At 41.9% G+C, this 15439-nt stretch overlaps 1 protein-coding gene across 1 annotated transcript in view; it reads left to right on the top strand.

The window, feature by feature from the left end:
• Positions 1-15439, top strand: part of trrap (transformation/transcription domain-associated protein) — a 96746-nt gene that overhangs the window by 61364 nt on the left and 19943 nt on the right. The window contains exons 59-66 of the mRNA XM_028566965.1: positions 332-450; positions 585-731; positions 1858-1958; positions 3996-4197; positions 5697-5858; positions 12331-12421; positions 12754-12959; positions 14233-14494. Coding sequence (XP_028422766.1) covers positions 332-450; positions 585-731; positions 1858-1958; positions 3996-4197; positions 5697-5858; positions 12331-12421; positions 12754-12959; positions 14233-14494 — 1290 coding nt within the window. The remainder of the gene's footprint in view (positions 1-331; positions 451-584; positions 732-1857; positions 1959-3995; positions 4198-5696; positions 5859-12330; positions 12422-12753; positions 12960-14232; positions 14495-15439) is intronic.

Here is a 15439-nt window from a genome sequence, read left to right on the forward strand (position 1 = left end):
TGTCTCAAGCAACTTGAGCTCCAACTCGCACTGTGAGGTGCTGAAATAACGATGGCAATGGTTCTGCAGCACCATGCCAATGAAATCCACTTCATTTATACGTGACAGCCTTCAAACTTATGTTGAAGTGAAATGGAATTTTCTTGATGAAATTCATCGCCATGGCCCATTTACTGTTCAATACGTTTAGTGTCCTCAGTGCCCTCCTCTGCATTATGACACCAGAGCTTTCATACTGCTCTAAGTTCCCCTCTTTTTGTTTACTTCTTCAAATATGATACTTGTATAAAGGGAAAAAAAATGTTCATTACTGTTTTGTCTCTGTCCACAGCCATAGTGACGGCGTATGAGACGAACACACAGCATGATCCAAACAACAACAATGCCATGTTGGGAGTTCATGCCTCGGCTTCCGCTATCATTCAGTATGGAAAGATAGGACGCAAACAGGTACTGGTTTAAGTTTATGAGCCTTTTTAGTCAGATAAATAAATAAGCAATAATAAGTTCAACATTTGAGTTCCTCTGATCCCTTCGACCTTTTTAATTGTTTGTAAAACCACAGCACACTGTTGTCTTCCCAGGGTTTGGTGAATGTGGCTCTGGATATTCTGAGTCGTATCCATACCATCCCCACAGTGCCCATTGTTGACTGCTTCCAGAAGATCCGACAGCAGGTCAAATGTTATTTGCAGCTGGCCGGCGTCATGGGCAAGAATGAGTGCATGCAGGTAAGATGGAATGTGAACCTCTCACCCTATACTAAATTTCAAAATAGAGAATCAGCATTGCCTATTTTATTTATTTATCTGACCGATGCGTTAAGTATGGATGCATATGCAAGCATAAACCTACCTGGCTCTTATTCTGCCCCTATCTGATTTGAGAATATGATGTTTTACTGATGAAAAACCCCAAAAATTCCATTGAAAGTAAGTGTGGTATTACCATAAACAACAGTTGCAAGTAATCGGTACGATCTCAATACCTTTGAGCCCTAGGGTTGTTTGGTAGAACTCTGCCCGTAATTAATAATATATTACAAATGTCAGTGTGTAAACGAGTGTGTTTGTCATGTTCAAAGTCACTCTTGGTTTTATTATCTTGTAAGTAAGTCATGAAATTGTATTAGCAATATCACTCACTAGAAGGAGCCCAAGTCAATTAGTTTGTACAATGGAATTATGTGTGAACAAAACATGATGAATCTATTGCACCATAATTTGGACTACGGTCATGCATGCTCCAATTTGAAATAAGCCAACCTCTACTGAAGAACAACACATTTGATGCATTTGGAATGATTTAAGTACTTGGGTTGACTTTTGTTTGCAGTAGCAGGAGGCGTAGTTAGCAGTTCTTTGAGTGTGAAAAGTTGTAAGAGCAAGAAGTGTTTGGGTGGCTCTAGGTGACAAGTTATAGCAGGGAGACTTATAAGAGAGTGTAACTCAGGAGCTTGCGCTTAAGCCCATGGAGTGCTCTGATTAATAGAAGTAGTTCAGCACACCACAAGTCATTAAAAGTGCCAGTAGACACTCTTCTTTCTCTCTCTTTCTCTCTTCTATCTCATCTCTTCTGGTTCTCTCTGTCTCTCTCTCCCCCGCTACACATCGTTTGTCACAGCAGTACATAGGGGACACCTAATCAGAGGCTCACCATAATGGAAGTTTAGTTCCCCTAACACCTCTTTTCGTACTTCTTAATGAACACCGAGCAGTTTGTTTGTTTTTCATCTGTGATTATGGCCCTGTCTTAAACAGAATTTCGTGGAATCTTTTTTTGCGATTTCTCTCCCTGGGCCACGACAAAAGTTTGGTTTGAAGTTTAACCTCTGTTGTTCACTTCTTTGTCTGTTAGGGTTTGGAGGTGATAGAGTCGACCAACCTGAAGTACTTCACCAAGGAGATGACCGCTGAGTTCTACGCTCTGAAGGGCATGTTCCTGGCTCAAATCAACAAGTATGTCTATCAGTGCTCCACCTGTCTGTTCATTGACTACCTTTCCATCTATGCACAAGCATAGTCACTTTGTAGCCAATTTTAGATTTTCTTCTTTCACCTTTCTTTTTCTTTTATTTTTTTTAACAATCTAAATCTACTGTTCTGCCTGTCATTGTCTTCCTTTTGTTCATTCTCACATTGTCCTCAAACTGTGTCAGTGGTCCCTGAACTCTGCGTGGGTGTTTTATCCTGTCAGGTCATGGCAGTCATATTTAATCTGCACTTCTCGCCTCAAACTGACGCACCTCTGAGATTTGGTTACTAGGTAACCCCTGTGACGTGGTTTAGATGTTAAAATACATCGGTGTCTTAAGTTTGTGACAGTATCAGTAATGTGTTTTTGGCTGCAGGGCTTGCCTGTGGAGCGCACGACTGCTCCTTCCATGCTTTGCTGGGCCGTGCAAACCCACAGCCACACTCTTTAACACCCTTTCCCCTTCAGCACCCCCCTTTTTCACCCGTCATCTTTGACGTGACATGCCATCCTGAGGGGGTGAAAGACAAATTGAGGAAGGCTTATTAAATGTATATGCAGCTCAATAATTAACTTGAGGCAATTTACAGGAATCTATGGGATCAGCAGAACTTGCCTCCACCTCAGCAGGCTTTATTGCAATCATTAAGTTTACCCTACACCGGGGGAGAATTAACAGCAGAGTGGGGGATAGGGGTTGGGAGAGTGTGTGTGTGTGTGTGTGTGTGTAACCACATGTGCTAAGGATTTTGGGATCATTCAATTAAACGGGTGTCAGAGATTTGACAGTCTGTTGGGTGCCTGCGCTCCTGTTGAGTCGGGTAGTAGAAACTGTTAATGTACTTTAACACTGGCAAAGTGACTGAGGCAACCCCATTAAGTATTACTGGAGGGTCTTTCGGCTCTGACTCCCATAGCAATCAAGCTCCCATTTCTTAATCATATGCCAAAATGCCTTTTATAATAACACATTTTAATTGATTGGCTTGGGAGACATGTCACTGTCAGTAAGCGGGAGAGTAGTTTTGGAAACACTCCTAAAATGGAGGTCCATTTACCAACTATGGCTCAGTAAGACTTTTCCATTGACAGGCCCCTCTCCTTGTTTTGACTGCAGGCTAGTGTGTCTCACAGTGCCTCTTGCATCTTATTTATTAATCAGAGGCTGAAAGGTGTGTAACAATTATTCAGACTGTGTGCCAACGTGAGGTTAGAAGCTGCTTGGCATGGTGAAAACGGCTGATGATTCAGAATATATTTTCCTGTCAGCATAAATGGTGCCTTCAAAGCTTAGGTCTCCTGCCAGATTTCCCCTGTCTATTTCTTTGCCCGCTACTTAACAGTTTCTGAATCAAATACTCGAAGTGGGGCTTCTAGATTGCTGTACCAGGATTAAAAATCCCAAGGAGTCTCAAGTTTATCAGCCTGCAGATTGTTGTTCTTCACGGTGAATGATTTGTATACAGATAAATATAGCCATTACACTGAGGATTCTTAGTTTGCTGTGGCTCTGTCATTTCTGATAAAATAGGAAGATGTTGAGCTAATATGTCACCCATTATTACATGGATTGATCTGCACACAGTACGAGGAGGTTGGGTTCAACTCATATTACATAGATAGCAACACGCCTGAACCCTTGGTGACATTAATTAATGCTGGGTTAAATGCTTACTCCGTAAATCCCGAGGGGAAAGGCCTTGAAGATTACAGCAAATAAAATATGGTGCTTATTGATGTATAGGACATCGTTTAAGAATGTGATCATCATAATCTGTTTCTCGCACACTTCATCTTTCACCCCTCCTCCCCCTTTCTCCGCAAGTATTGCATCCATCTCTTTCATCCCTCCCCCTCTCTTCAGTGTTCCTCCCGACTCTGTGTCTCTTTTTTCTACTTCCCTTTCACTCAATCCTACTTTGTCTCCTTTACTGCCAGCTACCACCTTTTGCTCACTTGCCCTTCACTTGTCTGTCCCTCACTCTCTAACGCTTTTCACCATCCCTTCCTTCTTGTTCCAGGTCAGAGGAGGCCAATAAGGCCTTTTCGGCAGCAGTACAGATGCACGATGTCCTGGTGAAGGCCTGGGCCATGTGGGGTGACTACCTGGAGAACATCTTTGTCAAGGACCGCCAGCTCCACTTGGGAGTGTCCGCCATTACCTGCTACCTTCACGCCTGCCGCCATCAAAACGAGAGCAAGTCTCGCAAATACCTAGCAAAGGTGATAAGGGAACTGGGAAGGGGCCTTTTTGTGTGATTATCCATGTTCAATGTTTGGTAGGCAACATGTGAAGACTTATTATGAAATGCTAATACTTTTTGTTGATGCTTTGAAACTGTTATGTCAACAACCACTCCTGCACCTAACCCCTGTTTCTATAAAACCAGTAGCCTCATTTAGGCCTTGTTTCAGATAGGGTCACTTTAAATTCACCGACCCCATCACATTAGTGTTGCTGATGTGAAAAAAAGACATGACTTTTTCACCCCTCTCAGTCTCTGGCACAGGTACAAGCAAAGAGTAGTAATTTGATTGATTACAGTCCAGTGGTAGACAGTGTGGATGGGTTCCCACGGCCAGATCGATGGTGGAGTGAAGGCCATCATCTAGCACGGGGGGTTAACAAACTAATGGCCTCCCCTGATGCTCCAAATTCATGACCCTCTACATGGATTGACCTTTTTCTAACAGTCAGACCAATGCTACCATACTCACCAGTTAAGTAAGCCTTGTCCGGGAGGTAAAGAGGTGGACTCTTTGCTAATAACCATCCCACCTTCGTACGCAGACACACACTAACTCATTCAATACACCCCCCCCTCGAGTGAGGCGGTTCTCAATATCAAGAAAATCGGCAACATCAAATAAGATGATCACAGCACGAAAAGCAAGTAAATAATAGCTAATTTAGGGCAATTCTACAATACATTTCTGCCTCATTTGAACACTTTTGCGAACTAGATTTTTTTTTTTTTCCTTCATTAATTAATTACTTTGAGGGGAGGGGCTGAGATATTGTGAAAATGTACTAAACTGCCTGCTGGGTCTCTGCTTTCAAAGAGCCACAGGAGAGTGGGATTAGAGAGACTGATCCGAAAAGAGAGCAAAAGACCAGCTACCTCTGTGTGTCAGGCTGGATAAATAATAAATATGGTCTTGCCACATTCTGTGTTAGCATTAGGCATTGCTTTCATCATCTGTTCTAATAATGGCTGCTACCAGCTTCACTTCCCAATTAATGTTTTTCTTGTGAGGCCCCCCCACGGCATTGTGCTGCCAAGCCTGGTTGGCAGTGCTTAGTCCTGATGAGTGAAGTGAGATGACCAGTCATTATCTGTAATTATACACAATCTGTGTACCAGGGTTGGCTCAGTGAAGAGATCCTGGGGGGGCTGAGTGGGGCTAATGTCTTCATCATAATGTAGATGCATACACAAGCACACCATTGGAGGAGAGATCACCTCCACATTGGCTCGGCTTTGATCATGTTTGCCAAGATGTACTCTGCAGCCCCGCTCCTGCTGTGAACAGAGCCAGGGAAGCAGCAAGGGTCTGATTTAATGATAGAGACCTTACCACTTGCTACTTGGTGTCTTACAGTAGTTACATTTTGACTGTCTTAAGTGTTGCATTTAGTGTTTTTGTTTTTCTTTCCTTACCCGTCTGCACCTTCCTCCTACCCTTTTCTCACATTTTTCTTGTTCTTGTTGCATCTGTAGGTGTTGTGGCTACTCAGCTTTGATGACAAGAACACCCTGGCAGATGCTGTGGACAAGTACTGCATTGGAGTCCCGCCTATCCAGTGGTTGGCATGGATACCGCAGCTCCTGACCTGCCTGGTCGGTTCAGAAGGAAAGCCTCTGCTCAACCTAATCAGCCAGGTGAGACCTTTACAAAACTCCCTATCCCATAGCCAGATCTAGATCCCCACTGAGCTTAAGCCAAAAAGCTATTGGCCGGTTTTCACCCTGTATCAATGAAAACATATGTCAGCAACAGCAACAACAGCTTTGTCAAATACCCATTCCGAATATGTTTGAAAACCATCTCTTCCCTACCCTTGTTTCATTTTTACTTGTCTTCTTCAGCTTCATGTCTGGATGTCCGCTTCACTCATTCATTCATTTTTTTTCCTCCTGGCTTCTTTTATCCATTTGTGGCAGCACATCTGGCTGGTGTGCGTGCACATTAGTGCTCATGCACGTCTTTCTAATCAAAATAAATTAACTGCATTCACGCCAAAGTGGCCTCTCTCCTGCTTCCTATTTACCAAATTAAGCATTCAGATTCTTTCACTGTTCCGTTTACAACGATTTATTGGCTTTCACCAGTCCCTGGTGAATTGGTTTTTAAATTATTTGTTCAAGAAATGATTATAAAGTTAATATCGTACGCATCCGCACTGCAGGAACAGAGCTAGTAATTAAACCGAGGACTAATTTGCTTTGCTTAATGGAGTATTATTTCCGCACAATTTGAAGAGCATGATCTTCAAAGAGTAGTCTGCTATAACAAACAGCCATCCTCTCAGCAGAGGAGGCATATTGTATAGATGATATAAGGGAGAGTGTGGTGGAGGATAAAGAGGAGAGGCAGGGTTTTAGAAGTGGGCAGTGTAATAGAATGATGTAGTATCATGGAAAGCCAGACAAAGTGTGTGATGAAGTGATGATTATTTTGGGAATCCTCTCACCCTCCTCACTTTTGTAGCATAATAAGGAAACCTCACACTGATGGTTTGTTGTTAGGCCCATTAACAAGCTGGCTTAATGCAAGTTAGCCGTTAAATAAATGAACATAGCGGTATAAACCTACTGAATCATTTGCATTCATTTTTTGTTTTGGATTTTTATCTAACGCGTTAATCTTGTGAGGTGTTTTGTCCCTCTAGAGGACATTTAAACAGGACATCTGGTTTAAAGTTGTGACCTCTTAGTTACAGTTGAGTCACATAAACTAGTACCTGCCTTTTACATGAATAGATGTCAATGGGTGACTGTAGAAATTTGCCATATATGGAGATCCAGTCCTCCCTTTTGTCTGCCTCGTCACCCTGTAATGACTGAAGGGTAAAAGGTTGACACCCTTTTCTTCATCCCCATTTTTATGTCGAGAGAGAGAGACACATTTTAATGCGGGGTAGGCTTTGTCTCTGCCGCTCGTCTGAATTATTTAGAGTTTCTCTGCGGCGGCGGGATGTTTAAAAAACCTATGTTGAAATATTGATGAAGGTGAGGAGAAGAGCGCCTGGGGGCAGGCGGGAAGATGAATCAGAAGTTAACAGAGTATCCCAACACCCCTCCCTCGCTGCCTCCTCCTTGTCTTCCACTCGGCCTCTTCCCCTCGGCCCACCTCAGCTTTGCCAAAATATGACAGTTCTTATCTTCCCATTAGTGGGCTGATCTCTGGTACCTTCTCTTCCTCTCTGCCTTCCTTCCTCTTTTATCTTTAATGCTGCGGTTAGCTGCCACCTAGAACTCCATCTTCCCATTTCTCCTGGCTCTAGTCCTTCAATTCTCAATCTCAAAAGAATTTCTGTTTTTGAGCACTTTGAAATTCAATTCAAAAGGAGAATTCCAAGAATTAAGCATTTTGTGTGTGTGTGTGTGTATTTTATATATTTATATATATATATATATATATATATATATATATATATATATATATATATATATATATATATATATATATATATATATATATATATAGTTGAAAGATATCAGTGATTTAAAAAAAAAGGCAGTGTGTAAACATTTACAGAATACTGTATATGTATAAGGTGTGCCTATATTCAACTTAATATATCTGCAGTGTTGTGTACACAATTTTCATAGATAGATAGATAGATAGATAGATAGATAGATAACTTTATTAATCCCTGCGGGGAAATTAAGGTGTATTTTGCAAACATAAAACACTACTATTAATACAGTACAATACAATAAAATATAATACAGTCACAATACAATACAAATGCACTTAAAAAGGAAGGAGACAATACAACTACATTGGGACTACATAATGGATAAGGTGCAGAAAGGACATACTATATTGATGTGTTTTTAAATAAATATTATTAATAGTATAAAAGAGTTGATAGAGACTAATAGTGGTCATCTAATAGGGGCAGATGAGTTATAGTGTTTAATGGCAGCAGGTATACACATGTTCATCTCACAGTTGTGGGTAGTTTTATACTCTCTTACAGCAAATTTGCAGGAGGAGGAGGTACAATTACTTATTTAGAGTTTTTCATGACTAATTGGAATTTACAGATTGCTGTGCTTTAGCCACAAAAGAGCATTTCAAACCTTTTGGTGGTGGCTGAAGGTGCTCCATAGCTGCATTAGCTCACCACTGAGGAAGTGGAAAGTGTTATCCAAGATGTAGTTCAATTTGATAATAGTTTTTGCTCTTTCCTTTTGTATCGTCTCCAGGCTGTCCAGACTTAGAGCTACAACAGCAGCAGCAGCTTCTTTCACCAGTTAGTTAAGCCTATCTGTCCCCCCTGCCTCAGTGCTGCCTTTACAGCACACCACCGCTGACTGACTGTCCATGTAGAGTCGAGAGTTATGTGGATTAAGGGAGCGTGAGTGTCTTGAAGAATTTGAGACCTGCTGAGATCTGGAACAGCTCTTTCAGTTGTCCGCTGACTTTTGAGAATTATAGTATGTTCTAGTTAGCTGTGGGCCAGTCCATTTTCACCCTCGGCAGCTTTAAACCTGAGCTAGTTCTTGTCTAATCTTGATTTGTGCAGATTGAGAATCCCTCTGAAGACCTGAGCTAGATGTCAGAGGAACGTGGATCGAGTCAGAGAAAGATTAGAGGTTCCAAAATCCATTTAGCCTTTAGGCTGAAGTATGAAAAAAAGCTTCTTCTCTTTCTCTATCTCTCTCCTGTGTCCCCCTACACCGTGGTGTTGGGGGATACAGGACCCACTTTTAGTCATATTGAACAAAGTTTTGTTGTTGAGATGTGGAGGTATCTCTTTCTGCCCTGCAGCCATATAGAGGGTCTAAAGGGATCAAGTAGCTCTGAAATTGCAGCCTATGAAATTGTGCTCTGTGACCTGAAATAACCCTGTGGTTTGGTCTTCCACCAATATCCAGTGGGCCTTAAGCCTTAAAGGAACACGCCGACTTATTGGGAATCTAGCTTATTCATCGTAACCCCCAGAGTTAGCCAAGTCGATACATACCCTTCTCATCTCCGTGCGTCCTGTAATGCTGTCTGACGGCTCCAGCGGCATCAGGCCAGCACAGAACATCAGGTGAATGGTTCCAGCAATCCTACTGCTCCGAATAAGTGACAAAATAACGCCAACATATTCCTATTTACATGTTGTGATTTATAGAGTCACAGGGTGTACAAAAAACAACGTAACATGAGACACAGCCGTCTTCTAACTGTAAACAAACCAGGAACTATATTCTCAGGCGGAAGAATATAGTACTTGGGCGGAGTGATATGCTCGCAGCAAGCCTGTCTGAGAATATAGTTCCCGGTTTGTTTACTGTTAGAAGATGGCTGTGTCTCATGTTATGTTGTTTTTTGTACACGCTGTGACTCTACAAATCACAACACGTAAATAGGAACATGTTAGCGTTATTTTGTCACTTTTGTCACAATTTGGAGCAGTAGGCTAGTTGGAACCAGTTACCTGCAGGATCTGTGCTAGGCTAAGCTAATGCTGGAACCGTCAGACAGCGTTACAGCACGCACGGAGATGAGAAGGGTATGTATCGACTTGTCTTACACTGGGGGTTACGGTGAATAAGCTAAATTCCCAATAAGTCGGCGTGTTCCTTTAAGTTCTCTCCCCTCCACCTAGAATGTCAAGATTTTTTTTTTTACAGCCTGCTATTGTTTGTTCTTTAGTCATCATGACAAAAAGTACATCAGATCATTCAGTTTTGATTACATTTTACATCATTACAACAGGGTATACCATGGCAAAGAGGAATGTGAGTTGTCAGACAATCCCACACGCTATAAACAAACAACCTAGATAGACATAATTTCTAAACCACATATTTGCAGATTAGACTAAGAGTAAGCAAATGTTGACTGTAATCTATCATTTATTTATAGAGGTTACTCTCAGATTATACAAATAAAAAAAAATAAAAAAAAACTGTTCTTTGAGACCGCCAACATTGGAAAACTCCAAAAAAGAAAAGTGTTTTTTACTTCTGCTTATAGTTTAACAAAAACTGCAGATCTCTATTCTCGCCTCTGTAGGATTTTAGGGAGCTTTGTCACAGCTCATGTTCTAGGCACTCGCTTTGTGCAGTCACAGTGATAGCCAAATGTCACACACAGATATATCACTGTCGAGTTGAGTCTACCTCTCTCATTCAAAGGGTGATTCCTTTACAATTTCTGTGTGCAGTGTGTCGCAGTAGTTGCCCTTGTGTGTTAGAATGTAATTTGGTGAAAAGTGTGGAATTTGTACTGTAGCTACATAAAAGGGGACGTTTGAGAATCTGCTTAGAGCTTCTAATGTCTGTTCGAGACACTTAACATAATCCAATCTGAGCTTGCAGCACTACATGAATAAATGACAACTGAAAAATACCTACAGAGGGTGCCTTTACTTATCAAGTGTGTTGGTTTGTGCATCATTCTCTAAAGGAAGACTGACCTGCCATATGCTGTCACATTATAAAGTCAACTGTATACATAATAGGGTTGTCCTCAACTAAAGAAATTCTTAATCGACTAACACTTATACGATTTTGTCGACTAATCGATTATTTGATTTAATTGACAGAGCTGTGCGCTTTGAGAGGTGGTTAAGACTAGAAAAGCACAATATAAATGTAGTTAATTAACCATCTGTAAAACTGAGTTTCTCCACAATTAATCCTGCAAAAGCACCACTTTAAATCTTGTGTTTACCATAGATGTGCTCAGAAGTTTCTTGGAAATAAGTAATTAAGCATGAATAAGCAAAAAAAAATGACTAATCGACTAAAGAAATCTTAGTCGACTAAGACCAAAACGACCGATTAGTCGACTAATCGACTAAGAGGTGGCAGCCCTAATACATAAACCATGTTTCATGTCCAGTATGGTCGGTATCTTGGTCGGTATCTACATTCGCGCTTGTGTGTGTGTTTCGTTCCACAAACTCTTAGTTTTTTTTTTAGTTTAATAAATAAACAAAATAAACTCAAAAAAGGAAAGGAAAAACTTCCAACCAATTTACCTTCTGAATTCAGGTTTATTTCTTTCACCGAACTAGGACTAGCTTAATTGCCTTGTTAACTCATCAATAAAACACACTTCATTTAGACTCAACAGAAACAAAGTAAATCTCACCAAAACCTTTTACCAGTTATTCCTTCCACTTGTTCAACAATCACCAACTCTGGTTTGGTTGAAATAAAACCTTAATTCAAAAAATATGTCAACTCTACATGCTGTTTTTCCCTGCTGTCTGTCTGCCGTTGCTGGCTCCTTTGTGCTCCAGGGTTAGCTCGCTGAACTCACTCGTTTTTTGGGAGGCAGACCATTAAATAAGCAAAATGAAATGACAAAAAGTGGCCAAAAAAAACCTGACAATGTACTCAGCCAACTGCAGATTTATTGGCTAATCGCCCAAGTCGTTCAGACAAAACCATAATAAAAAGAAGAAGAGAAAATATCTACCAAGTATGCTGGTAAGGTAGCTTCCAAACTTTTTTTAAACACTGATTTAAAGTTCTTTTCTTGATTTAGAAACAGACATTTTCAATGAATACAGAATTTTGATTTCAGAATATGATCTATCTTGGATGCTGTACAACGTGCTTTACAGCTAACTAATCCTACCTTCTCAATGAACTGTGACCTGAGATAGATATGTAAATTATACACCACACTGAAGTCACCTGCTGCATTACTTATTAAAGCAACCCTACTCCACCAAGTTTGGGTTGATTTTGCAATGTGTTTAAAAACTTGAAATCTCTTATGTTCTGGCTCCAACTGTTAAATCTTCCAATGTTGTCAGTGACTTTTCTTGAAAGTCTTGAGGGCAATTTCATCATCAGTCACATTTGGTTTTGAAATTCAGAGATGACGTGTTTTTAACCTCCCTGACTCAAAGCTTCAATCACACCCTCTGTTACAGCAGAGGTCTCTGGCTGTATCAGTATGATCTCTCTCTGACACACATGCACAAACAGTATCTCTCTGTCCCACTCTCTCTCTTCACCTCCCTCCTCTCTCTCTCTCTCTCTCTCTCTCTCTCTCTCTCTCTCTCTCTCTCTCTCTCTCTCTCTCTCTCTCTCTCTCTCTCTCTCTCTCCTTCGCAGTCCTGAGGGGGAGTCTTTGAAATGTAATCTGTGACCCTCTTTTATCTGCTAGGTGGGACGAGTGTACCCCCAGGCTGTCTACTTCCCTATCCGCACCCTTTACCTGACGCTCAAGATTGAGCAGAGGGAGCGCTACAAAAGTGGTAAGTGAACATGGCTGGCTGTAGTGTGTTGCCTCTTTACCACACACCAAACATTAAAAGCTCTGTTTTACCAGTTATTACATGTAAATGAATGTATAGGGAAAGAAAATGTTTTTTGGCATATTCTCAGTGATATATAATTTCCCCCAGTGTTACTCTGGACCGCACATCTTATCTGTTCTTAAAGCTGTAGAATTTGCTTGTTTGCTTTTCAGATCCTGATTACCCTCCTTTCTTCTTCTTCTTCTTTCTCCTCTTTTCTTTCTGCCTCCTGTTTTTTATCTCCCACTCCACCACTCATCCTTTCCTTTTACAACACTCTTCTTCCCCAGATGCATCTGGACAACAGCAGCCCAGTTCAGTGGGCGCCCAGCCTCACTCAGCGGCCTCTGACCCGGGGCCTATCCGGGCCACTGCCCCGATGTGGCGCTGCAGCCGGATCATGCACATGCAGCGTGAGCTACACCCCACTTTGCTCTCCTCCCTGGAGGGCATCGTGGACCAGATGGTGTGGTTCAGGGAGAACTGGCATGAAGAGGTGAGAAGAACAAAGGTGCTGGTTTAATGTGTGTCTGAATGTGTGTTGCTACGTGTTAGTGGATCAGATAGTGAGAAAATAATACAGCTGGTTGTGAGAATGTAAATACATCCGTGCATATGTGTGAAAGTAAGTCGGAGTGCACGTTTTGTGTGTGTGTCACGCCACCTGGTCAACCAGATGACCCTGTTCTCTCTGGTAAGGTGACACATCTGTTTAGTCCAAGGTGACTTGTCTGTGAATTGGTCCTCACCGTCTCCCATTCCCTGACTGAACTAGTGTGTTGTGTTGCCATAAACATATTGATGGGTAGAGTATATTTGAGGCAGAATTGCCAGTACATGCATGTACAGACCCAGATTAATTTTTTCTTGGCTGATATTTTCTCAAATCTTTTTTTTTTTTTTATTTATTTTTTTTTTTTAACCTTTTAATCAATAGGGCAGCTGTAGACAGGAAAGTGGGGAGGGGGGGAGTACGACATGCAGCAAAGGGCCGTGGGATGGAATTTAACCCAAGCCGCTGCGGTAAGGACTGAGCCTTGGTACATGGGGCGAACGCTCTACCAGGTGTGCTACCAGGTGTGCTACCAGGGCGCCTCAAATACCTATAATTTTTTTAAAGCACAGGTCGACTTAAATCACCAATTCAGTCAGCAGTTTCCCCCCTGCTAAATGTGTGGATATCAGTGCAGGAGGTAGTCCTGACATGATCGCAATTGCTGCTAAAAAATATTTAGCCATGCGAGGCAGAATCCACGCAATGGTAGCCAGTCTGTGGGCGGAGGGGAAGACTGAGAGAAAGAGGCAGCAGGAGAGAAGACAGACAGGTGATGGATGGGTGCAGTGAGCGTGTAGGATGGGCAAAGGGATGTACGGCCAGGCGTTTGTTTTTGTGTGTGTGTGTGTGTGTGTGTCTGTCTGTGTGATTATCTGTGATAGTTTGGGGCACTCAGCAGCAGCTGCAGGCTCTATGCTTGGTTCCACTGGGCACACAGAGGCATGCTATGCCATCATCACCTTCCCTCTCTCCCTTTCGTTGGTTACTGTATGACATTGCATCGCTGCACCTTTTGTTCCTTAAGAAACGTGTTGGTCTCTGCTCCTTCTCCTTGAGTTATAAAGTATGTCCATTTGTCGCAGATATCTGACTCAACAGATAGTTTAAAATGAGATGATTTGGATTGGAGAAAAATTTTGATTCATCTCTTATTAGTATTACCACATGTATAATGTTTTCTGACTATTTCTCTTCCTTCATTCTCTCTCTGCAGGTCTTGAGGCAGCTGCAACAGGGCCTGGCTAAATGCTACTCAGTGGCCTTTGAGAAGAGTGGTGCCGTGTCCGACGCCAAGATCACACCGCACACACTGAACTTTGTCAAGAAGCTGGTTAGCACCTTTGGTGTTGGCTTGGAGAACGTCTCTAATGTTTCCAACCTGTTCTCAAGTGCTGCTTCTGAGTCGCTAGCCCGCCGGGCCCAGGCCACAGCACAGGACCCTGTTTTCCAGAAGATGAAGGGACAGTTCACAACAGGTTGGTTGGCTTTTAGAATAAACTCACATCAGACTGTATAGACATAGAACCATACAGAACAGACAGCAAGAAAAACGAGTGTCAAAGAGCTCTTTCATTTTGAGCTTTTTCTTTACAAACACCTGTCCCTTTTTCTCCTGTGTTTACTTTTCAAACTTAGTTGTCCGTTCACTTTTAGTTTAATGGCTGTCAGCCATGTTCATTTTTAGCATCGCTGCTTTGCAACTTTGTCATAACACTTGGAAATTTGAAGAGACAAAAATGAAGTGCAATTCTTCAGGTAAAACCAGCAGCACCTAGCTCTTTACCTTGAAGCCTGACATCAGACTAAACCCTTTCTCTAACTGAAAAGTCACTGTGCAACAAAGATTGTTAAACATCCAAATTATTTATACTGTATTTGGACTGAAAAAAAAAAAAAAAAATAGATTTTTTGAAAATATGAATCGATTTGACCTACCAACTCGATTTTTAAATCAAATCGATTTTTTTCCCAGCCCTACATCAGACATCAGCCACCTTTCAGCAAACAAGCTGCAATCATGCTACTATATGTCTATACTAGTTTAAATGACAAGACAGGTCCCCAACTGGCCTCTGTAGCGATATATTAAACCGGTTATATTATACCTGCTCGGACACTTGTGCTGCTCATATCTGTGCTGTCTGGACAGACTGCACTGTCGCTTGGAGCAGCTGGAGCATTGGTGTTCTGCGATGTAATTAAGGTTTCCAACCAGATAATTTGATTTAGGGAGGGGTTGGGGGTGGTGACTGGTCAGAAATAGGTGTGTGTGTCAGTTTATGTCTTTATTACACTGTGTGTGCACACGCCCACACTGGTTTTGATTATACACCAGTCAGCTGCATTTCTAATCTAAGCTGGTGCCAGGCACGGCGTTATGGGTGGGCCTGACGGGCCTAGGCCCACCCACTTTTCAACAG

Source organism: Perca flavescens, chromosome 21 (genome assembly GCF_004354835.1).
Source record: "Perca flavescens isolate YP-PL-M2 chromosome 21, PFLA_1.0, whole genome shotgun sequence".
Classification (NCBI taxonomy): domain Eukaryota; kingdom Metazoa; phylum Chordata; class Actinopteri; order Perciformes; family Percidae; genus Perca; species Perca flavescens.